At 38.5% G+C, this 26,072-nt stretch overlaps 1 protein-coding gene across 4 annotated transcripts in view; it reads right to left on the minus strand.

The window, feature by feature from the left end:
• MRC1 (mannose receptor C-type 1) overlaps nt 1–26,072 on the minus strand; it is a 120,287-nt gene that overhangs the window by 54,271 nt on the left and 39,944 nt on the right. For all 4 annotated transcript variants that reach the window (XM_054725901.1, XM_054725899.1, XM_054725900.1 and 1 more), the window contains exons 8-18: nt 23,715–23,872; nt 22,694–22,804; nt 15,097–15,212; nt 12,757–12,905; nt 10,373–10,572; nt 7,869–7,996; nt 7,273–7,360; nt 5,964–6,108; nt 2,933–2,974; nt 1,532–1,695; nt 466–533 (exon numbers count right to left, since the gene is read on the minus strand). In XM_054725901.1, the coding sequence (XP_054581876.1) occupies nt 466–533; nt 1,532–1,695; nt 2,933–2,974; nt 5,964–6,108; nt 7,273–7,360; nt 7,869–7,996; nt 10,373–10,572; nt 12,757–12,905; nt 15,097–15,212; nt 22,694–22,804; nt 23,715–23,872 (1,369 nt within the window). The remainder of the gene's footprint in view (nt 1–465; nt 534–1,531; nt 1,696–2,932; nt 2,975–5,963; nt 6,109–7,272; nt 7,361–7,868; nt 7,997–10,372; nt 10,573–12,756; nt 12,906–15,096; nt 15,213–22,693; nt 22,805–23,714; nt 23,873–26,072) is intronic.

The following is a 26,072-nucleotide window of genomic DNA, read 5'->3' on the forward strand; positions in this document are numbered from 1 at the left end:
AAACAGTAGAGTCATTTCTTGGAAAGGAAAGCATCTTGTGCAGTTAACACAGTTTTTCAAAGTTGTGATGTTAAAGCAGTGAATGGAGGAACATAAAAGGACCCTTTGGTTCTGTGTGCCAAGGCATCCAAGTGGAAACTGTAATTTTTAATATAAATTCCGTGTTCGTATGCATATAATACATCTTCTTAGCAGATGATTTACTAACAGGTGACAGCATTCAAAAACAAAGACAGGTCAAGTTTTGCAAGATTAAATCAGATTTTGAGTTATTCGAAAACTAGAATGCTGAAAACATTTAACAGGATTATTTCTCATTCTTTTTGGTTTTATAAAAGATGCTTTTAAGGTTAAGAACCCTGGTGGTTTTTAAAAATGCATGCAGCAAAATAAAATCCTCAAAATAACTTAGGTGTTTATCCGATCACTAGCTTAAGCAAAATTGTTTTATTTTTATTTACTTACGAAAACTTTTTATCCAAGCTGATCAATAGACCAATAAAATATGCTGGCTGTACATCCATCCTGTTTACCTAAAACACGGAAGTTTATATATAGTTCAATTTATATTTATATAATAGGCAGATTCTTAAATAAAACTTATACATTAATGAAGCAGTCTATTTGGGACTTCTTCTAAGGAAGAAATTCATGTAGAAATTTCATGATATATTCAATGTTATGTTTTTCATAAAAAGAAAAAGAAAAATATGCACATTATATAACAACTTGCATTTATAAAGCAAATATCTAAAGTAGCTCTATAATGTTGAATATCTATAGTAATTAGGTTATTTGAAGGCCATCTGTTAAACAAAGTCACCATTTAGGATTATGTGTCTAAGGAAAGACTTCTTGATCCATGCATCTATTTGTGCAATATTAGATAATTTCAAACCAAGGTATATCTACAAATATGAAGATAAGTCAGACTACACTCTGACTACCTTTGTAATCAAATAAATCTTTATTTCTCATTACTGTTCAACTTTTTTCCTGCTCTCTTTCCTATCCTTTTTCTGGCAAAACACAAAGATGCCATGAAGATTTTTAAAGAGAAAGATTGAACCAAGAACTCTTAGAAAAAACAAATTACACCTTCACTCTTAGCTGACAAGAAAGATTTTTATATGAATAATCAAGCTGTACCATCTATTAACCAACAATTTGGTTCAACTAAAATAGATTTTTAAATTAATAATCAACCTGCACTATACACAAAGAATTGATATAAAAAACTAGTTAGATATTACAATCTTTGAAAATCAAATTAGTGAACTCAAAGCCATGAAGTATGAATCCCCACAAAGCCCAGACGACAAAGGGTTTCTGTGATTCTTCACTGAATATTGAAGCAACAGGTCATTCATTTCTATCATGGCCAACATCCCCACATTTATGTCTTTACCCTGACCTTAGAAGGTGCAAATTCATCACATAATTTCAAGTTGCACCACAGGGTACCAACTATAGACATTGTCTTTGCTTAACACAGGTCACTGATCCATTCTTAAGTTAATCGTTTTCTTACATATTTCCATAGAAACTTCTTTTCACTTTCACTTTGAATGGAAACAAGATCGCCAAAATTCCTCTTGCAAAATCCTCGCGCGTTGTCCATTGTTTCCGACTCTTTACTAAAATAATACTGGTAGTCTTTGTAAATAACCCACCCATCTTCAGTGACTGGTGGATCTGAAAAATTCATGGGAAAAGGTGGTGGATTTTACTTTGGTGGATTCAAGAATCTGGTATGTATGGTGCACACAAATGGAAAGAGCAGGGGAGCTACTCTCTCAGAGGTATCTGCAACTCCTAGAGCCCAGAGTCAGCAGGATGCTTATGCTAAATACAGACTGAAATGCCTAAGGCCAGATTGCCACTTGCCACCAACTCTGTGCAAGCTCACGACTTTCTCTTCCCAACAAAGTGCCATGGACTGGTATCTCTATTGGGTAAAAGAACTTCCGGCTTCACCTTCATCAATAGGATCACATAGCTGGAAGGATTTACATCTATGCATCAGTGATGTGCTAGGTGTAAGAAGTGGAGGCTGTGAGAGAGCATCTTTTATCTCAACATAACAAACAACTTGTAACAGATGGACTAGGGTGCTTCCGTGTATAACAGGAAAACCAAAGAATTCGCATACCAGGAAGGTTCCTAAGGCTTCTGCCAAACCATAAAATTCTATGGTTCTGTGCTGATGCAGACTGAATAGAAGCCCCCAAAGGTATCTAGATCCTAATCTCTGGAATCTGTGAATGTTACCTTACACAGAAAAGGCACTTGGTAGATGGGACTAAATTAAGGGAGATGGAGAGATTATCCTAGATTATGTGGTTGGGCCCTAAATATAATCTCAAGTATCCTTATAGAGGGAGATTTGACGCCAGAAGAAGGAAACAATGTGACAAATGAAGCAAGATGCCACATTGCTGGCTCTGAAGATGAAGAAAGGGGCCATGAAATAACAATGCAAGGAATGCAGCTCTCAAAGCTGGTAAAGGCAAGGAAATAGGTCCCCCCTTTGAGCCTCTGGAGGGAGCATTGTCCTGTCAATGCCTTGGTTTCAGCTCAGTGAAACTGAGTTCCTATTTCTTACTTCCAGGTCAGGGAATAAATGGCTGTCACTTTAAGCCACCAAGTTTGTAGAACTTTTTTACAACAGCCCTAGGAAACTTAATACATGTGCTAAAGAAGAAACAAGTGAGCTTGGATTTGATTTATTAACATTCATTGTACTAATAACTGCTTGATATTTGTGTTCATGAACATCTGTCTGGAGAGAAAGATCCAAACTTTCATGAGATTTTCAGAGATATTAAGAACTTCTGCTCTCCACCTTCTTAGGGAAAGTTTTATTTTTCATTGTGAGAAAAAAGAGTGGAGAAAGGCTATCAATATAGAGATCAGAAAATAAAACACCTACTGTCTTCAGGAGTTGGTGTTGGCTCAGGTTTTAGTGTTTGGCCTGGAAAACAAACAAAAAAATTAATATAAAATATGCTGCACTTCTGCTATTACATATTCTTCCAGTTTCACAATTTTCATGGGACAATATAGCTAAAAACTTAATTGTTCTCTTTTCTTTTCCTCTCCCTCCCTTCTACTCTCCAAGTCTCCTATCATGCTATGGAGGAGAAAAGTGAAGGAAAACAGAAGTAGGAGTGAAGAGATAAACAAAGTAGGTACAATAATAGCCACCAGAAATCAAAAGAGACTCTTCAGGCCCAGCAAGCAGTGTCATACAAAGGAAAGAAAAGAGAACCAGTTGTGGAATCAGAAAGCCTAGGTTCAAATTCCAGACCTGGGTTTAAAATCTTGCCCTTAGTTTTGTCAACTGTAAAAAGGAGTTAGTAATTATGTGTAAACTAGTAGCCCAGTGCACGAAATTCGTGCATGGGATGGGGGTGGGGGGGTCCCCTCAGGCCAGCCTGCACCCTCTCTAATCTGGGACCCTTTGGGGGATGTCCAACCACCGGTTTAGGTCTGATCCCTGTGGGATCCCTGTGGGATCGAGCCTAAACTGGCAGTCGGACATCCCTCTCGCAATCTGGGACCACTGGCTCCTAACTGCTCACCTGCCTGCCTGATCACTCCTAACTGCCTCTGCCTGCCTGCCTGATCACCCCTAACTGCCCTCCCCTGACAGCCTGATCTCGCCCCCAATGGCCCTCCCCTGCTGGCCTGATCTTGTCCCCAACTGCCCTTCCCTGCTGTCCTGATCTTGCCCCTAACTGCTCTCTCCTGCTGGCTTGATTTCCCCTAACTGCCTCTGCCTGCCTGATCACCCCCAACTACTCTCCCTGCTGGCCTGATCTTGTCCCCAATGGCCCTCTCCTGCCAGCCTGATCTCACCCTTAACTACTCTCACCTGCTGGCCTGATTGCCCCTAACTGCCTCTGCCTGCCTGATCACCACCAACTGCCCTCCCCTGCCAGCCTGATCTCGCCCCCAACTTCCCTCCCCTGCTGGCCTGATCTTGCCTCCAACTGCTCTCCCCTGCCAGCCTGATCACCTCTAATGGCCTCTGCCTCGGCCCCCACCACCATAGCTTTGTCCAGAAGGAAGTTGGATGTCTGGAAGATGGCCAGTCGACCTGGTCTAATTAGCATATTACCCTTTTAGTAGTATAGATAGATTACATAGGATAGGATTGCTTAAATGCGGGGGGGCGGGGTGGAGCAAAAATACATAATTCTTATATCTGGACTAATAGCCAGCCATATGCACTATACTGCCAAACCAGTCATTAAAAAATTGAACCGCTTTCTTACACCTTAAACCAAACAGCTGTTGCCCTTAAAACCCCTCTTCAGCCCCCACCTTAGGTTCTGCCTTCGCAGTTCACCCAGATTAGGTTTTGATTGGTCAGTTTCTATGCCAGTCAGCATCAAAAGCTCCACCTCCTAGACAGCCATTGGCTCCTCACACTTCACCCAGATTTGGTTCTGATTGGTCAGTTTCTATGCCAATCAGCATCTCCAGGCCTATCAACAGGCCTGATCAGAGAGGCAGGGCTGATCAGCAGCCCCAGAGGAGGCCTGAGAGAAAGAGAGGCGTGGCTGCTGGCCAGGGCCAGAGTGAAAGAGAGAGGCAACAGTTGATCAACAGCTGCCATGGAGGCTACAGATGAGACCCTGCTTCTCTCTCCAGGCCTCTCTTGGGGCCTGATCCACAGCCCCCTCGGCAGTCAGTGCTGGGTCGGCACCCACAGCGGCAGCAATCAGTGCTGGGTTGCTGTGAGCACTGACTTCCAGTGGGTCAAGCCATCGTTCATTTTGGATGTTATGGACCCTGGATTTTTATATATTAGGATAGCTGAGGTAAAATACATGAATTATTTGTATTGAGAAGGTGCTCATAGATATTAATTTTATAGTCACACATATTATTATTAGCTATGAAATTACTTCAAATTTCATTATTTGAAATAATTACATAAGAACTACTTATTTATAAAATACACTTTTTTTAAAGAATCATATTTTTATTAAATGTAAGTTTTACTAAAAGTTAAAATAATTTTCTTTTCAAATGGTTGTTGATATATCTAGACTCTGTTGTAATCTGATAAAAGGACTCAAGTTATTTAGATTTTGGGTTAATATAGTCAACATCCATAAGAATAGAAGTACCAATGACCCATAAAGAAACAAGACATAATGAAACCATTTGTAGCTAGAACTTTGAAGAAAAACCAGCTACTAGTTATTCCTCCATTTTGAAAACACTAGTCTAAGCAGAAGTAAGGAAAATAAGCAGACCAACAGCAATACAGTGTCTCCAGCAGTAAGAGTTGAGACAGTGGCCAAGGTTTCCCCACAGCAGAGGGCAATGTGATTCCATTTATCTGTTGATGTATATTTTGGTTCAAGGATGGGTCTATTTGTGTTTTTTTAATCATAAGAATCTGGATCCTCTGACCTCCCTGCCTGACTTGGATATGTGGACCTTTCTGAGTCAAGATCATGACTCATAACATCACTGCTACTTTTTGACCATTAGTAATATGGTGGGTCCTCCAAATGGTGTCTGTTCTTTGTCTTGAACATTTCCTCAAGAAATCAATATTTAGAATATTCGGACTTAGGAAATTTTTCACCTAATGTAGGTCTAAGGGTGACAATTCCAAAAAAGAAATGGCATAGTCATTGCTCTGCTCACAGAGTAGAACGTCCACTCCTACCACTGTAGAGAATGAGCCAGAAATCAGAGCTCATGGGAACTATTCCCAGGGACGTGACTCTAGTCTAGGATTCCCAGTGGCCTTTTGATCTTCTGTTCCTTTGGAACATTTATCTGTGTTCAGCGACTTCATTCTCATCCTGTGAAAGGATGGCTCCTGCCAGTTCCTTTATTTTTTATGTTGTTTGTTTGGTTCTGCTAATAAAGGGAAGTTATTGGGATGTCAGGAGGTTAGTTCGAGCTAAGATAAAGGAAAGAACAGGTTATCATACCTTTACGTATCTGGCAAATCCAGTTCTTAAGATGTTCACAGTTAATATCATTCCAGGACATACTAGGGTCACCTTTCAGCTCTCCACAGTATTCAGAATTTCCATAATTATTAGGTTCTCCATAAGCCCAATTTTCATAGGAAACCTATGTTAAAAACGTTATACAGCAACCATTTATATCAGCCCAATGCCAATCATTTACCCAAACAGAAAAGTAAAGATATATTTATATTTTTTAAACCATTTCCCTTTTTTTTCACCATAGCTTTGCTTCTAAAGCAAGATTTATAAACATGAATGGGAAAGAGCTTTCATTACATGGAAATTTTTGAAGTTGAATAGAGTATGCTATTGATTATTAGAAAATTTTCTTTAGTTAAATAGAATGGCTCTAGATCCATAAAAATGGGATTTATATTTAGAAAAAAACTTGGCAAAGAGCTCCACTGACCAGTATAAGAAGTTCTTACATTTGTAACCCATTCTTAAGGGATAATATTTCAGTGAGATGTTGGAAACTTTCTCTTTATTCGATGGTAGCATAAAGATAAGCATTCATTCTTTTTACAAAAGAAACAGACCTATGATGTGTTGCTAACAAAGCTACCAAATTTTACCAAAATGAACAGTGGAAATAAAGGGGGGCTGGGTTTAGGTCCCCTGTGACATTTTCAATGTGGAATCATAGTCCATAGGGTTTTAGACTAAGCATTATGATCTATTTTCCAGAGATATGATATATAAAATCTAATATCAATGGATGCATCAAATATACCATCTTATCCAAGTTCTTTGAGAAGTTGCTGGTGTAAGAGGAGATAGAACTAAAATCACACAAAAAATGTGATGACTAGTGTCCAAAATGCCAGCAAGTGCCCAAGCCTCTCACTTCTCCATTCCTAAGAATGGAGAAGTCTGACATAACCTAATGGATACTAATAAAATGCCAAAAGTTATTTCCAGATCTCCTGATCTATAAGAACACTCGATGTTTAAGAAGTTTAACTACTTGCATGTCAATTTTGCATACCAAAATAAATATATTACTTTATATTTATTTTAAACTACAATGAGTTTCCAATTTTTTTTTCATCTAGCCAACATGATTACACCTTGGGTGAATAGGAGAACTATACTAGGGCAGAGACAGAATAATAATCCTAAAATAGCATTTACTTTTCATAGAAAAATGTCTCTAGGTATCATAATAAAAAGTATTACCAAAAATGTATATTAAGCCAAAGGATAACATTAAAATAAATACTACATGATAAAGTAAGAAAATGATATATTAAATCAAATCACTCACAGGAGAACCATCACTCCAAGTAAAGCCCTCTGAAGGACTTTCATATGTCAACCCCAACCAAAACAGTTCATGGTAGTTTCCAGTAGTCCTGCAATATATGAGATATAAAGAAAGCTTATGCATGAAACAAATTTGGTTAGCTATAAGGACTAATCAAATTTGAAAATTACACAGGTGAAGAGATTCAATGATTAAATATAAGCATTATTCAATAGATGTGCATTTTTTGGTAGAACCCATAAATATCCTAAAAATGAGCCACCCTTTGAGAATAAATAATTGTAAAGCACTGAAAGATAAGCATCCGGTTATTCATATAACAATATTTATTGAGTGTCTTGTACTTTTATAGAGCCATTCATCACAGGATTTATACTTATAAAATTAAGGCATTCAGAAATGAAACTAGATTTTAAAAATTCCCCCTCGCCCCCAAAAAAGAAAACAAAATAAAAAAGGGCCCATAGATTTGGAATACAATATATGAACTCATAGCAGCACCATGAGCCAACAATTTTGGGAACATAAAATGTTTCTCAACATAATTAGCACCAAATAGATAAAAGAAAAGAGTATTATATAGAAAAGATACTTACATTATTAATCGCCATACTGCTTGCTGTTCCTCTTTATTATTGATACTTGCTAGATCTCCACCAATAGCTCTACAGAAATCTCGAGAGTCAAACCATGTTTTCTTCTCATGTAATCCTTTTGTAAATAGCTAAAGATGATATGGTTTCAGGAGTTATTTTACACTGCATAGCTTATTAACTCAAGATAAATAATTATTTACTTTTGGTGAGATTTCCTTTACAGAAAAGCAAGACATTGCAATGACCCCACACAACATAATTCTCTTGGCTAAAAATCAATTTATGAGTGAATATTTGGGTAACAAACTTTGGGAGATGATTTTGTTAAGAAAGTTTTAAAAAATAAAGTTGATAGCACAGGAGGAATTAGCTTAAAAATCTTAGAAGCTTTAGGCATATGGGCTCAGCTAAGCTATCAGCTCTTGTTGAAGACAAGGTTAATTTGGTTAAGTGTGAAAAGTAGCATTAAGATGGAAAAAAATTGAAAGAAATTTTTGATCAGAGAAAGTATACATGAATAAAGAATACTTTAAGGAAAATAACCTCCCTAATACTGTGCCACAGATTGCTATCCTGTTAGGCTTAACAAGGAATAACCTGGCAGCCTTTCAACGCTTCGTTGGCTGTGTCCTTCAACTCCACCTCGTCTTTTTTTCCTTATGGATGCATATTTTCACGACTACTGGCGCACATGCTCTGCACTAATCTGTCAGAGCATCTAAAAAGGTGGGTTATAAACTAAACCCAATTTAATAGTTTAGTAATTTAGGGAATATGTCATATTATCCAAAAGATTTCAATGAAAAGCAATACACAGTGATAGTCTGAGAAACACCTATCAGTATGCAAACAGTATAAGAGTTCATTGCCTCCACCAACATTTATAACATTTATTCATTGTTTCTCATGAGTCTTGGCCCCATCATCCAAGGCCTATGGAAAAAGAAATTTGCTTCCAACCAACTGTGGCTGCCCAGCTGTCATCATGCAATCCAAGGCAACCTTCACCTTGACCCTAACATGAACCATCTAGATTCTAGACAAAGGTGATCTAACCAAGTTTCCACTTAAGTAATCCTAAGACTTCTGTGACTGCCTCAACTTGCTAGACGGTGATATAAGATTTTATTTTATTAAATCAATTTACTATCAGCTGAATTTTATTAATAATTCCCATATCTTAACTTGTACAAAGATGGTCAATATATTTCCAAACAAACCCTACCCCAAGCACCTCTAAAACTATAGACTTTTTAGTGACGCCCATCTGTGGATTTGTTGAATACACACCTGGGTCGTCTCCTGGAACCTTGGTTCACTTCCCAGCTCTGGAGAATTCTGCTGCTTCTCTCAAAATTCTGCAACAAATCCCCACAGCCTACCACCCTCAGGCAAATATCTTGTATAAAATAAATTTGGTCTTTGTGTAGTAACTCAAAATTTTCCTAGCAACAACAATAAATATCGAATCCTCCCCTGTTTAGCCCAATATACTAGTAGTCCCTTCTATATAAATTACGCTTTTAACCCAGACTGGCTAATCTGGATTGGATAGTTCTTCAGCTCTATTGCTACTAATGGGAGTTTCCCACCCAACTAGCCACAGCCCTCGGGTTAGAGAAGATTAAGCAACATCATTCTAACACACATTGATAATTCAAGTTCTTCATTAACCCTACATGTCTTACAAGGCATGCCATGGCCATATGCCATTCACAGGATTGAATAACAGAGGTCTTGAGAGTGTAACTTTAAACACTATTAAGCAGTCGATAAGTAAATCTCTCATTTAGTTAATCCTAACCTTCTCTAGAAAGAATAGAACTTACAAGAAAGAGAGGGGGAACGCCCCAAATAAATTCACTGGGGTTTTTCTTTGTTCATTTGTTTGGGTGAACTTGCTTGCATAAGGAGAAAATAGACGATCCAGCCCAGGAGTGTATAAAACAATTGCAGAATATCAAATTGTCCTTTAAAGGACATGAAGCACCCACGTACTCCTACCCAGAAATGCCCCCATCTCCCAGATACATAATCACCAGGGATTAAATCAGTATAATGGAGCATTACTTCTAGGATACCCGTGAGGCACATTCATTTATCAACTCAGTTAACTAAAAGCTTGGTCTGTAAGAACAGGGCAAAAAGTGAGATGCAATGGGAATGACTGAGGGCGAGCAAAAAATGTTCATTAAGATGAAAAGAAATGCTAGCTCAGCCGAGGGCCGGAAAGCCTAGGAGAGAGGAGAGGCAGCTGCTGTGATCTGTGTGGTGCTGTCGGTTACTTTGTTGGTCTACGTGCAACTGGTCCTTAGCATTCATCCAAGGAAAGCTCTTTACAAATAAACCGTGCGAGCACCCCTTCCAGATCCATCAAGTCAGAATTCCTACAGGTGAAGCCTGAGCATGGCAGTATTTGGTTTGGTTTTGTTTTAATTTCTTAGCTGATTCTGTAGGCTGCAGGATATTCCAAATTCTTTATTAGTTTTGCAATTGCAACTTACCTTGAAACACAAGCTTGTTTTACTGGTGGTGCCCCAATTCTCTGGACATTTGGGTTCAGGTGTTGTTGTGGGCTCCGGCGGACGAGTTACTCCCTCTGCCCAGTGTTTGCACACAAATTTTGCCTTTTCTTCACAACTCAAAACATCCCACAGGCCCCCTGCGATCCCAGTTTTCATGGCAACGCACCCAGCTTTTCTCCCTGCATTAAACACACAGACTTCGCTTAGCAGGTGCGGCTGTAGGCTGGCCATGCTCGCAAGAGACAGTACAAACCTGACTCAAATTATGTGGTCAAACCTCCATGTGCTGAGGAAATGAAGAGGAGAGATCCTGTGGCATTTGGCAATGTATGTGTGCTCTTTGGAACCGTTATTTACCTTTCATTTGTGACCCCAACTGAATTATGATCTCAAAGGTCACAGTTTTGAAAACATTTTGTATTTCTAACATCTGGCAGGATGCCACCTTATAGACATTTAACGATACAATAATTTTTGCATAATAAGATTTACTGCCATGGCAAAAATAGTCGTTCAACATTTCTTTTTTAAAAAACAAATTCTTTAAGGTCCCTTTTTTCCTCTAGGGTTCATGTAGATTTTCCAGAACAGAAGTTTGTTACGGACTTGAAAATGAGATACATCTGAGAGATTTTAAGTTAAGTTTAGTTACTCAATCACCCTGAACTTGTTGCCTCATATTAAAATGCAAATATCACGACCTACCTTACAGAGTTGTAATGAATTTTTTCATGGTAAAATGAACTGAGGACTATGTCAAACTTAATAGATTATAATTCTGGTTCACAGTTGTGATTATTTCCAAATAGTAATTAATTAAGACAGAGCTTTGAAAACATTAGGATTCCTTCTGCTTAGATGAGGTCATCTTTTATCACTATTCTTTTAAAGGACATTAAGTGTTTAGAGTAACTCTCTAAGTTCTGGGGAGGTACATCTTTTTCAAAATATCTTCATTAAGATTTCTGACTCCCTATAGCTCCAGTTTAATCCATTTTTGTTCTCTAAGAACATTCCAGGATTAATTTCTCCAAATCCTATGGTTGAATGAACTCCACCTGCAAAATTAGAAGTTTGTCTTAGAGTAATAATTACCACTCCTACCAATATTTTTAAGGTGTGCGCTCAGCTCTTGATATATTGCCAGTTATTTAAAGATGAACTGAAATCTTACCATTTTTCAGAACATGCAATAATTTTAAAAGAATCACTCCATCCAAAATACTGACCTATTTACCTCATTAAGAACTGAGAATATAAATTAAATGAACTCCTGAAGATTGGGACTTGTTTGACTAAGTAGTAAATTCATACATTTGAGCTATTATTCCTTCTTTAGCTCTTTGCCCGGGCACAGTGAAACATTAGCTATAAAGGATGTTGAATTTCCTGGGGCTGTCACACTAAATAAGGTCATAAACTGTGATACCAGTGTATAGAGAAGGCACAGAATCTGTCAGAGGCTATTTCAGAAACTACCTGCTAGGGAAGCAAATCAGCACTTACAGGGAGGCAAGTGGGGTTGGTGCAAACAGCACAGATTAGGGAATTACACAGATTAGTCTAAATTCACGGTCGGGAGCTTTCTAGTCACATAAATTTTCGGAGTCCCTGTTTCCACATCTTTAAAATGAAGATACCGAAACTTAACTTGGACGTTTCTTATAAAGATAAAATGAAATCCAATGCATATAAAGGACTAGGCAGGGCAGCACATGCGAGATACAGAAATGAGGCCCACGTAAGCACTACTTTGTGCGCCACCAACTCCAGCACACTAACATCGCCGTTCACAGTTTCACAGAGACGGTCTGTAGCCCTTTGGTGTAGTTGTAAGCCTTCAGAAATAAGTCAACCGTTTGCAACATTGGTGACCATTTAGGGTTTCATAAATATTTTTTCAAATAAGAGCAGTACCCAATAACCTAGCAGTTTTCCTTGTTTTCTGAGACCATTGCAAACTAATTGGAACTTTACAAAAAAAAAAAAAAGCCCTAGCCAGTTGCTCAGTGGTTAGAGTGTCAGCCCACGGACCTAAGGGTTGGGGGTTCCATTCCCAGTCAAGGGCGGGTACCACCACTGCAGGTTCACTCCCCGCCCCTGGTCAGGGTGCGTGCAGGAGGCAACCAAACGATGTTGATTTTTCTCGCTCTCTCTCCCCGCTCCCACCTCCCTTCCAAATTGTATTAAAATCAATGGGAAAATGTCCTCGGGTGAGGATTAAAGAAAAGTAGGACAGAATAGCAAATACTGAAAGCACAATTAATTCACATAGTCCATTTGGACAGGTACGTAAGGAAGTAGGTTTTGCACGATGGACGTGTGCAATGAACACAAACCTCCGCCCTAAGCCCTGCACAGACCTGGCATTTCGAAGTTCCAGTGAGTGTACTGAACCTCCTCCTCGATGGTCCACTGGAAGGTCCCTTTGTTCCGGACATCGGAAAGGCCTGTCCAAAAGTATTTCTCAGGCCTCAATCCAACCCAACTAGTGAGGAAGGCTTGCTCATATCTAAAAAGCAATAATAATACATAAATTTTTAAACAGTTAAACTAAATTTTTTAATATATATAAGTAAACTTTCTAATTATCAACATGAAACATCTCTCATTTCTATGTTTGAGCTATGATTTGGTTGGCAACTCAAACATATTTTCTTATATTTATGTGTCATTTACATTATACAAAATTTACTAAGAAAATGTGATCCTATGAAGAAAAAAATACTAAACAGCTGAGTGAATAAAATAATTTAAATATACTCAAACATGTCTCTCTATTCCTCATCAGCCCCTCTGCCCTTCTCAAAAGGTAAGAGAATTCTGAAAATGCAAAGGAGAAAACTATAGCATTTTAAAATACACTGTTTAAAAATCAGTCCACTTTTCAAATATTTCAAATGTTCTGCACAATTTCTGGTTTAGTAAGTTGAGAGGTCATAATGTAATCAAGGATGATACAAATGGAAAAATCTGTGTGGCTTTCCCCCTGAATTGCATCCTCATGATCTACTCCCAGAAACAGAAAATTATCGAGAAATACAGAGAAGCAGAGATTCAATCTCTAGAAAGAACTGGGAGCAGAATCACAAATTCCAACATCTTCTCTCCCTCCGCATCTCAGCTGCGTGCCTGGCATAATACAACTAGGTTAGTGCAGGCATCAAAGTTTGTCTTAATGGACAAGCACTAGACAATGAGGCAGCAATGTCCGCAAAAAGCTCTTTTGAGGACCTCAGAAAAGTGGTGCCCAAAGTTTCCAGGAACAAAGGGAGGTGTGGACGACTCCAGAGAGAACAGAGCGGGAAATGCAAAGAAAGCTACAATAACAGAACATTTGCTTGCCCAGACTGAATAATTCCATTCCCTAAACCGAACAAGCACCCCTCCAAAAATTAAAGTCCCAAAGTCAATTTTTCTAAAAGTCAAGTCTAACCACAGAGGCAGTGACTCTCCCTGGATATAAATATCATAGAAAACACAAAGAAAAATGTACCTAAAACATAAAATATAGGGAAATCTCTGCTGCAATAGACCAAAGGATCAATGACAGTGTAGATCAGAACATGTCCCCACCTGACTTACAGATGTGCAGCTCATCTCCTTGTCATAAGAGTATCTATGTTCTGATTTTCAGATGTTAGCATTATATCAGGGTACTACACTGTATTAGACATTTAATTGTACATGAAAGAAGGATGTGGGTTGAAATACAAGTTCTTTTACAAAGACCATCCAAATCCTATCACATCTTTCATTTGTATCAAAGGATTTTTAATATCAATGGCATCCTCTACATTTTATTGAGTCTGCCTGGAAAGGCCACTAAATATAACTTATTGAACTAAAACTCAATATTTTACCTTTTTACTGCAAATGACATGGACATTTTAAATTTTCTTCTAAGTTTCTCCTAGACTTATTCCAGTGCTTTGCAAAGAGTAGGGGAAAATGACTAAACACTAAAATCTTAAAATGGATGGGACTCTAGAGGTCAAAAGTTATATAAAATCCTATATATCCATACAATTTCCTTGGCCTATAAGTCTAGTAAACCTAGCAAAGAAAAGAAGAAAATGGAAGACTGGGAAAAGTGAATAAAATATTCAGTAAACCTCTCTGCCCTCTTTTTTTGGTGGGAAATATAGTAAAGATAGAAAGTGGGATTTATGAGCTTAAGTTTTGTACTTATTTTTCCTGATATATCAGAAAAAGTTATATCTAAATTACATTTATTAGAGTATTAATAAACAGTTCAGAATATTGCCTTATAGTACTAAAAGTAGCAAAATATAATGTTTGCAATGAAGAATTCAAATAAGGCCCAAGTGGCATGGCTCAGTGATTGAGCATCAACCTATGAACCAGGAGATCATGGTTCGATTCCCGGTAAGGGCACATGCCCGGGTTGCAGGCTTGATCCCCAGTGTGGGGCATACAGGAGACAGCCAATCAATGATTCTCTCTCATCATTGATGTTTCTATCTCTCTCTCTCTCCCTCTCCCTTCCTTTCTGAAATAATTAAAAATACATTTTTTAAAAGAATTCAAATAAGAATATGATTTTCAATCTTCTGCTTTTACAAACCATATGTCATGATTCCATGTAATTTACTTAGAAATTTAGAGCACATTGAGACCTGGGATTTCTGAAAACTTTTCGTTATTTGACATTTTAAAATAAGATTAAAATTATTCAATACCTGTCTTCAACAGTTGTTAGGTAAGCATTCTCTTTCACACAGGTTTGGTTTGCTTCTGAAAATGTTGAAAGTGTGTGTCCAATCATATAGCAGTAGAAGCCATGTCTTTTCCAGCCCTATTAATGATATCAAACAGATTATCACATATTTATTGGATAATATTATTTTAATAATCCCTCTGTCATGAGATAAACAATAGAACTAAAAGAATATAAACTTGAATAAATTGAAATGCAGTGAGAAGCACTTATATGAGTAAAGAAATCAGTAGTGTGTTATTCCTCATATGACAAATTATGATACAAAGTGGGAGGAACAGTCATTCTCTCTCCTTCTGAGGCACCCTCCAACAAAATGATTCATGAAATGTTTACCAAAGCAACTGAACAGAATGGTTAAAATTTTAGTTTCAGAATAGATAACCACAGGGAATAATTTGCAAAATAACAAGCCTTGTTGCCTTTCGAGGTCAACAGTAGGTGGTGAGTATAAAGCTATATCATCTGGTCACAGGCACCAAAAAGCAGTAGAAACCTAAAAGTTGGAAGGAAAAGTGCACCAGCTGTGCCTGAGGACTGTCCAGAGCACATCAAACCTAGGTGAAGTACTAGAGCCCAGGGTCTGTGGTTTTAATGTCCACACAGATTAGGACATTGCCCATCAGCCCACCTGACCTGGGAGATGGAACTGAAATCCTTGCATACAGATGATATCCATTAAAGGTAACCCCTCTGGAAAAGGAGAGCAAAATTCTCTGCCCACAAGACAAGGAAATAACAGAAATTCTTGTCAGATGCCTGGGGTTCTAGGGGCAGGAGAAAAAATTCTTCTGTTTGAAATGAATATAAAGTCTGTGCCACAGATGGGTGCTGGTCCCAACTTTACACTATTCACACTGTATGAGAACTCACAGCCAAAACAAAACAAAACAAAACAAAACAGTAAAACTTGGTCTACAAAAAGATAATCTCTTAGGTACTCAGAGAAGTAAATGCAAAACTACACAACAGAAATATTTCTACATGGCAGGTCATGTGAGACTATGCGATTTGAAGGTTAGAGTGGACTAATTCAAAATCAAAAATTGCAAATCATGTGAGAAAATGTCTCCTTTCGAGGGAGAATTAATAATTCAATATAATAAAACACCTGGAAAAATATAAAATAAGTATGTTTGAGATTATGTAAGTGACAAAAGAAGAAATAAAATCAATAATGGAAGATCAAAATGCCATGAACAACGAACAAGAGGATTTGAAAACACACAAAAAAATAGGATAGCAAGAAAAGAAAAATATAAAGATAAAAAGTGAAACTTCAAAATTGAAAACAAACCAAATTTCAGAAATTAAAATTGAATAAAAATAGCCTTTCTTTTCAGATGGTTTTCAAATTGATTATTAAGAAAAAGAGAGATTACCGAGACTGGTTTGGCTCAGTGGATAGAGCGTCGGTCTGCGGACTGGAAGGTCCCAGGTTCGATTCCGGTCAAAGGGCATGTACATTGGTTGCGGGCACATCCCCCGGTGGGGGGTGTGCAGGAGGCAGCTGGTCGAAGTCTCTCTCTCATCGATGTTTCTGGCTCTCTATCCCTCTCCCTTCCTCTCTGTGAAAAATCAATAAAATATATTTTAAAAAAAAAGAAAAAGAGAGATTAAGAAAATCATAGTGCATTTCAAGTGGGACATATTCAAATATCTGCCTTATGTTGTACAAGGCAACTAGGGAATTATAGTTGACCATGGCCATTCTCTACATAAACAAAATTCAAATAAAATACTCCTCAAAAAAAAAAAATCTTACTGACCAGATTAAACATTGAAAATAGGGTTTCAGAAAGATTAGCAAATTGGATAAATGTAGCAGAGGAATAAAAAGAGGTTAGAAATTATATTGATGAAAATAGAACAAGAACATCAATCTAAAATAAATGTCAGAAGCACTGAATAAAATTAATGACTGATAATTTTTAAGAATTGAAAGATAGGTACAAGTCCTCCAAATGAAGAGGCAAACAGACCCAATAAAATCAATCCAAATCTCAACACATTGTACTAAGCCTGAAGAACGACAAAAACAATGAAATCTTAAAATCAACTAGAAAGAAAATACAGATGACCCACTTTTTGAAAAGGAAAGATTAGTCTAATAACAGGAATTCCAATGGCAAAAATAAAGGCCAGGAAAAAATAAAACAATATATAAAGTAATACCAGAAAACAGCTGTCAATCTAGAACTCTAAAATGACCTGTCTAAATTATTGTGCAGGGAGAGGATAAATTCAAGACATTTTCAAACAAGATAGAGAATTTTCCTCTCCCAGATCACCAGTGAAAAAACTCCTGAAAGGTTTACTTTGGCAAGAAGGAATTTTAAATCAGGAGGAATGAGTTGGCTAGAAGTCTACACTGAACAAAGATATCAATAAATGTCTTCATAAATGCAGGTCTAATGTACAAATAGCAAAGATAGCTAATTGGCTGTGGAAAGTTAAATAATGGAATATAAGATCTGTAGTTTAGTTAATAGTATTGTATTCATGTCAATTACCTGGTTGTGATAATGTACACTAGTTTGATAAGATGTGATTATTGGAAGCAATAGAATGGATAGTAGAGGGGAATTCTATGTGTTCTTTTTTTAAATTTCTTGTGAGTCTAACACTTTTCAAAATTAAAAAAAAATTTAATGCTTAAGTAGAATAATAAGCTTTATTTTGTTCAGAAAGAAGAGAGAGATACTTAATAACTTTAACTTCAAGTCAGAAATGCATGTTAAAAGCATAAGGTTAAGCATTTAAAAAACAGAAGTAGCATGTATAATTCCCAAATGTGTAGGAGAGAAAAATGGAATAAAGATATTCAATAGAACCAATGGGGTGCAGGGAAGGAGATGAAAGAAAATAAAACTGAATTGTCAACAAAATAAAGTGCAAAATAAGACAGTAGAAACTAATCTATACTAATAAAAGGGTAATATGCTAATTAGACAGGACATCTTCCAGACATCCCTCCGGATGTCCTTCCAGACAAAGCCACAGTGGCGGAGGCTGAGGCAGAGGTGGTTAAGGGCAATCAGGCCGGCAGGGGAGTAGTTAGGGGCATCAGGCAGGCAGGTAGAGTGGTTAGAGGTGATCAGACAGGCAGGCGAGCAGTTAGGAGCCAGCAGTCCCAGATTGCAAGAGGGATGTCCAATTTCCAGTTTAGGCCTAATCCCTGCTCAGGCCTAAACCAGCATCCCCTGAGGGGTCCCAGATCGGAGGGAGTGAAGGCTGGGTTGAGGGACCCCCCACTGTGCATGAATTTTTTTTTTTTTTGTGCACCGGGCCTCTAGTTCTATATAATAAACAGCTAATATGCTAATTAGACCAAACAGCTGAATGACTGTCCAGACAACCTTCCAGACAAAGCCGAGGCTGTGAGGGGCTGTGAGGGCTGAGCCCCTTGCATGAATTTTGTGCATAGGGCCTCTAGTAAGAATATAACAGAATGTAAAACAAATTTAAACTCTAAGTTTGCCGGTTAACACATTAAACGCCAAGCCTGTTTTGTCTTCTTTTTCATTTCAGTCACTGGTGACTGACATGGCGCTTAACATGTTAAAGCAGAGTACCTCAAATTAGATTAAAAATAAAAATATAGTTATATGTTTATAAGAACAGTCCCTAAAATAGAATGATTAAAAACAATTAGTTGGAAAGAGAGATTCTAGGGAAATATCAAGCAAAAGATATTTTCTGTAACATTAGTATCATTTAAAATTAACTTTATGATTTAAAAAAGCATTATTATGAATAAAGCAATTACATAAAGAACTGATTCATCAGAAAGATATAACACAGATCAAAGTATATAAAGCAAAAATTGACAGAACTACAAGGAGAATATTTTGCCAACCAGACAAAATATTAGGAATATAAAATATCTGGATAATATAAGTGCTAAATTTTATCTAATCAACATATATCATTCTGTTCAAGCATACATGGAATATTTACAAAAACCAACTATGAATAAGATCATTAAAAAATTTCAACAAATAACAGAAACAACACCTTTATATGCTCACAATGCAGGGGAATTAAAACCAATAGTACCTCCCAATTATTTAGAAACTAGAAAACAAACTGCTACCAAAACCCCCATCACTATCAACATACACACCCATACGCACACACACACAACTTCTAAATCATTCCTGGGTTAAAACATGGTGGCTGTTCCATAGTTTCAATTACACCTTTTACTTCTCTAAGCATTTTAAAATACATTCATTTTAATATTGTATCCATTAATTCCATCACCTAAAGCTCCTGATGGTATCCTATATAATAAAGACCTAATATGCTAATTGGACTGAACAGCAGAACAACCATCCGGACAACCTTCCGGATGAAGCTGCGAGTGCTGGCCAAGGCAGCCAGAGCTGCGAGGGCCGAGCCCCTTGCACAAATTTCGTGCATCAGGCCTCTAGTACTTTATATTTTTGAATTTCAAACTCATCTGTGGGATTCCTGGACAGCCTGGAAAAAGAGACTTCTGTATAAGAGAATTCACATTTGCATCTGGCAGACACCCTAGAATATTAGTAACACAGGGCCATTGATTTTTTACAGAGAGGAAGGGAGAGGGAGAGAGAAACATCGATGAGAAAGAAACATCAATCAGCTGCCTTCTGCACACCCCCCCACTGGGGATGTGCCCCCAACCACGGCACATGCCCTTGACCGGAATCGAACCTGGGACCCTGGAGTCTGCAGGCTGACACTCCCGTGCACTGAGCCAAACTGGTTAGGGCTATGTTAATTTCTTAGCTCAATGTTTCCCACACAGGTAAGCAATGAATTGAAAACTGAATCCCAGATCAGTATGACAGCAGGCCCATGATTTTGAATTCTTAAAAAGACCCCTACACCACCACGCAGTGCCCAGACCCACCCAGACACAAAAAAACTGTCTTATATTCCTTTTTATCTAGTGGACTTTTTTTTCTAGTCTTCCTAGACCTTGGAGGAAGTCACTGCCTAGAGCAGGTGTTTTCAAACTGGCCAAATTATTTAATATCTCTGAGCTTCAGTTTCCTCTTTTATCTAATTAGGAACATAACATGTGTCCTTTATAGTCAATGAGAGCATAATAATTGCACTCAACAAACAGTTGCTTCTTACTAAAATATTTTTCTATTCTCATCCTAATGATTAAATTGGATTATATCAGATTACTAGAGGCCTGATGCATGAATTCATGCACCAGTGGGGTCCCTCTGCCTGGCCTGTGGGGATCAGGCCGAAACCAGCTCTCTGACATCCCCTGAGGGGTCCCAGATTACAAGAGGGTGCAGGCCAGGCCGAGGGACCCCACTGGTGCACGATTGGGGCCGTGGAGGGACTGTGGGAGGGCTCCAGGGCATGTCTGGCCTGTCTCACTCAGTCCCGATTGGCCAGACCCCTGCAGCAAACTAACCTACCAGTCAGAGCGTCTGTCCTCTGATGGTCAGTGTGCATTACAGCAACTGGCCAAATGGTTGAACAGTCGGAGGGACAATTAGCATATTAGGCTTTTATATAGAGAGACTAGAGGCCCGGTGCACGAAATTCGTGCATGGGTGTGTGTGTCCCTCAGCCCAGCCTGCACCCTCTCCAATCTGGGACCCCTCAAGGGATGTCCGACTTCCCATTTAGGCATGATCCCAGTAGGATCGGGCCTAAACCAGCAGTTGGACATCCCTCTCACAATCCAGGACTGCTGGCTTCCAACTGCACACCAGCCTGCCTTTCTGATTGCCCCTAACCACTTCTGCCTGCCAGCCTGATCACCCCCTAACCACTCCCCTGCCAGCCTGATTGATGCCTAACTGCTCCCCTGCCAGCCTGATTGCCCATAACTGCCCTCCCCTGCAGGCCTGGTCACCCGTAACTACCCTCCCCTGCCAGCCTGGTCACCCCCAACTCCCCTCCGCTGCAGGCCTGGGTCCCCCACAACTACTCTTCCCTGCAGGCCTGGTCGTCCCCAACTTCCCTCCTCTGCCAGCCTGGTCACCCCTAACTGCCCTCCCCTGCAGGCTTGATCACCCCCAACTGCCCTCCCTTGCAGGCCTGGTCCCTCCCAATTGCTCTCCCCTACTGGCCATCTTGTGATGGCCATCTTGTGTCCACATGGGAGTAGCCATCTTTGAACGCATGGGGGCAGCCATCTTGTGTGTTGGAGTGATGGGCAATTTGCATATTACTATTTTATTAGATAGGATGGCTATAAGAATTAATTTCCCTAGCTGGGTAGCTCTGTTGGTTAGAGCATCAGATACCACAAAGTTGTGGATTCAATCTCCAGTCAGGACACATACAGGAAACAACTAATGAATGCATAAATAAGTGGAATAGCAAATCAATGTTTCTCTCTCTGCTTCCTCTCTCTCTAAAATCAAATAAAATTTTTTTTTAAATTTAAGAATTAATAGACTGTATTTATAACTTTGCATAGAAGTAATAAAATTTAAGGATTATTTATTTATATAAAATTATAATATACATATGCATATGATTAGGCAAAGACTATATAAGTGTACTGGGAATGAAACCAGTAGTGAAAGTACAGTGGGCTGGTGACAGGAGACTGGAAGTTAGTCTTGCCTTGGTGTAACTCTAAGAAAGTTATCACTTCTCTGAACTGAAAGTTCCAGAATGCAAAAAATTAAAAGGGGAATTTTGTCACCACTAAGATCCTTTATACTTCTAAAAGACTGATTTTCTGCTCCATGTTGCTTCATGGTTTATTTGGACAGTACTAAATTATGATTCATGAATTCTCAGCCTGTTGGTGTTTGGTATAAGATGATTTGATCACAACATGATACTCTTGGAAAGAAAATTCATTTCTGCTTTATTTTTATCCAAGAGAGTGAGAAAGGAAAAAAGCAGAAGCTGGGCCGCTCAGTAACCAGAAAAATGATAACCATACACCCTGGATTTTGTAGTTTCTTTTCACTTTTACATAGATCTTTTACTTTAACCTCAAAGAAAAATAAGACCACAGGGAGATATTGCTAACTGTTATACAGGTCAGGTTGACACACAGTAGGAGTGCATAGCTTTATTCAATAGTTTAAAGCAGTTACTGCCGGCCACTAGCAGTTAGAGTTTGGATCTCCTGCCTCTATGGGGAGGAATCCCCAGTAGAAGTAGCTCATCAGAAATATTATAAATGGAAAAGTGACTAAGGATTGTTTGCTAACTGCAACTTAAGGTTTTCTACTGGCAATGTCCTTGACAACCCATAGGTCCTAGACTGCCAATACCCTGATAATAACTTGTCCCATGACCTGCCTTAATCTTGTTACCCTCTCCAGGCTCCATTCAGTGTGTCATTTTATTCCCCGTTCTCTTTCCTCCAATTCCCGTGGCATTCAGAAAGTTGCTACTGATCACACACACCCCATATTAACTGTCAAGAAGGCTTTAGAGAGAACAATGATACAAAACACTAACAATGAACCATTACATTTTTAAACAGTTGAAACACTTGGCTATCTCAGGCAAAAATAAAGCCAAGTATGGCATATATTCGCTGAGCTCAAGTTATCGGGAACGTCGGTACTCACTTTCCGGCAGCCTGGTTCCACTTCCACTATTCCTGGCCCTTGGGCTTGTGACTTCATCTTACAGATGTAGCCCAGAGACCGCTCGCAGGCCCGATCTGCCCAGTACCCATCCTGCGGGAAGCAAAGAGGAAAACTTAATGATTATCAGTTGTTTGACGGTGACGCTATTTTCTCATAATTGTGCCTCCGAAAAGGAAAAACAAAGATTTGAGGTTATTGAAAGAAAATGGCACCTATGCGAAGGAAAGGTAAACTGACGTTTTACAAGGAACAGCAAATTTTACTCTGGCTACAAAGATGTAAAGGGAGATTGCAGCCCTCAATATGTGTTTATATATTAGATATCTAACCCACAGGTTAGAGGGATCTTTTCATATTTGGCACCTCCATATAGGCAAAAAAGAAAAACAAACTAATGTAACTATCCAAGCACAGATTCAAGGCTGTGGAGCCCAGAATGGGTCTAACTCCCTGGTCGGCAAACTGCGGCTCACGAGCCACATGCGGCTCTTTGGCCCCTTGAGTTTTTAGCAAAGGCCAGCTTAGGAGTACCCTAATTAAGTTAATAACAATGTACCTACCTATATAGTTTAAGTTTAAAAAATTTGGCTCTCAAAAGAAATTTCAGTCGTTGTACTGTTGATATTTGGCTCTGTTGACTAATGAGTTTGCCGACCACTGGTCTAACTAGGTCTATAGCTACTCAGAGCAATCAGTTGAAAGGAGAATCAAAGCTCTGAATTGATTAATCAATTGACCATTTAGAGCCCAGTACAGGAACAATATAGGAATATTAATTATTGGTTGATTTCAACCTTGACTCGAAAGTTTCTGTTTGGGCCTTTTGAAAATTTGACTGCTAAACAATTGAGAAAGATTTAAGAAATTGAAATTGAATTTCAGTTCAACCTTGATCTATGTCAATCAACCTAGGCCAGAAACAATCTAAACAGCCATAGGTAATAAGTGGGGAAAGTTTCCTGTGGCTTTTGGTAGCTATCAGTTATTAAGGTTGCCTCACCTTGCCTTTCATCACAACACAGTCTTCCTGCCTGTTGTTTTCATGGCTTGGTTCTCCACGGAGCCATTTGGTAAATGTCACTGGGGTCCCATCACTCCATTCAAAATACATTTGAATCTTGAGGTCATTTAAGCCAATCCACAACTCATCACTTGGCTCTAAACCAGAAGAAAAACACAGAGGTAATTTACACAAAGTTTGCATTCCGAAGGTCAGGAGGTTATCCGGAAGGAAAGGCCCTCTGCTACCAACAATACTTCTAGTCTGTTGATTCTGTAACTAACATAAAGGACCGTCCTCTTGAGTGTTAATCTGATCTGCATGCTGTAGACTGAGATGTGAGTGACACCTGACGGTGTCAATTTTAATTGTGTAATGTACTCTTATTTGTTTTGTTTCCCTTGAATCTTTTTTTTTAATTTAATTTTATTGTTTAAGGTATTACAAATAGTAGTACATATGTCTCCTTTCCCCCCCCCCATTGACCTCCCCCCCGCCGCCTCCCCTACCACTCCCCACACCCGCACTTGCCCTCACCCCCCTCCACCAGTGTCTTGTGTCTGTTGGTTGTGCTTATATGCATGCATACAAGTCCTTAAGTTGATCTCTTACCCCCACAACCCTCCCCTACTTTCTCACTGTAGTTGGACAGTCTGTTCGATGCTTCTTTGCCTCTGCCTATTTTTGTAATGTACTCTTTACAAAGTGAATGTGACTGTATTCTTTTGTTGTGCTACTGCAAATTGTATCTCCTAAGAATTGCAAAAATGAAATTGAGGTGCATCTATCATTACCCTCTATCTCGTGAAGCTATTTTTTTTGTTGTTATAAAAAAAATTATAACAACTGTACTTGTCGTGTTGGAAATATGGCATTTATTTATATTTAAATCTACTTGACTACTATTAAATCTGATGTGTGTTTCAAAATAATAAATATTAAAAACCACATTTACTTTATTGACTGTGCTATTAACAAGAACATTTTATTTTATTGACTGTATTGTTGTCAAGTGAAAATGATCTATTCAGTGAAAAAACGCATGGACTGAGGAGGTGGGCTGTGTCCAACATTCGGCACTTATTTATTAGTCTATAAATACGAATGAGTCTGGAATTATTTTCACCATTACACACAAGAAGAACCCAAATAGCAAATAAAGGTTAAAATAAAAACAACCAGGACTAGATATAAAATGTGATTATTTTGTTTTAAAATTCTATGATTTTCATTATTGATTTTATCAGTAGTTATAGTTTTAAATATCATGACTAAAATGGGACAACATTGAAGGCCTGGGATTTCGTAGCTAAAAACAGGTACCATTCCAAATTTAATCAAATGAAAGAATACACAATTCAATATCAATTGCACTGCTGTGAATTCCATCCTGAGTGCCTGATTTATGTTCTTTAAGCTGTAAAATAAAATTACCTGCCAAAGGATTTTAAAGATGATTTTGTAGTAGAAAATGAGAAAAATGCCACACTGGAATTTCCCTAAACAGTTTGTCTCTTCCTCCTAAAGTTGTCACCCAACTTTGCTTTGGAGAAGTCCCTGACTGGCCTAGCGCCAACACCCGCAGATGTTTCCAGCACCATAAAGAGTGACTGGCATTGCCATCACGATCCCTTTTCCTTTCACCTAATTTGGCAGATCATAATCTTTTTGAGCAGCCCATTTTGAAGCCCAATATAGGCTTCAAAATGGCCTCATGTACCCACACCTCAAGGATTTAGGTTAAATACTAATGAAAACCTAACTCCCAAGTACCACAATTATAATAAAGTATTGAGAGTTTTCTATAAATATTTTTCTCACTGAACTGTTCCCCCCCGCCCCCTCCAGCTTTGGTAATTCCAAAGCACAATTTTGATCCTACAAAAATATATAAGATGTAAGTGTAAAGGTGTTAAGCTGATTCTTATAAATCAGTAGGGAGGCTGTCTTAGTTGATATAGTTATAATTTATATGTGCAGGTCCCAATTTACCCACTGTCTTTCCATGAGTCACATAAAAGATATTTCAACTAGCTAAAAAAGGTTTCCTAGACTTTGGTTTTTATTCTTTTGTTGTTGTTAATCCTCACCCAAGGATATTTTTTTCCATTGATTTTTAGAGAGTGGAAGGAAGTGACAAATGAGGGTAGGGAGAGAGAAAGAGAGAGAGAGAGAGAGAGAGAGAGAGAGCTATGTGAGAGAGGCACATTGATTGGTTGCCTCCCTCACTTGCCCTGACTGGGGCAAGAGATCAAACCAGAAACCTAGGTACTTGCCCTTGACTAGGAATTGAACTCTCACCCTCCAGTGCATGGGCCAATGCTCTAACCACTGGCCAGGGTAGGCTTTTGATTTAGA

This window comes from Eptesicus fuscus, chromosome 2, assembly GCF_027574615.1.
Source record: "Eptesicus fuscus isolate TK198812 chromosome 2, DD_ASM_mEF_20220401, whole genome shotgun sequence".
NCBI classification, from domain to species: Eukaryota; Metazoa; Chordata; class Mammalia; order Chiroptera; family Vespertilionidae; genus Eptesicus; species Eptesicus fuscus.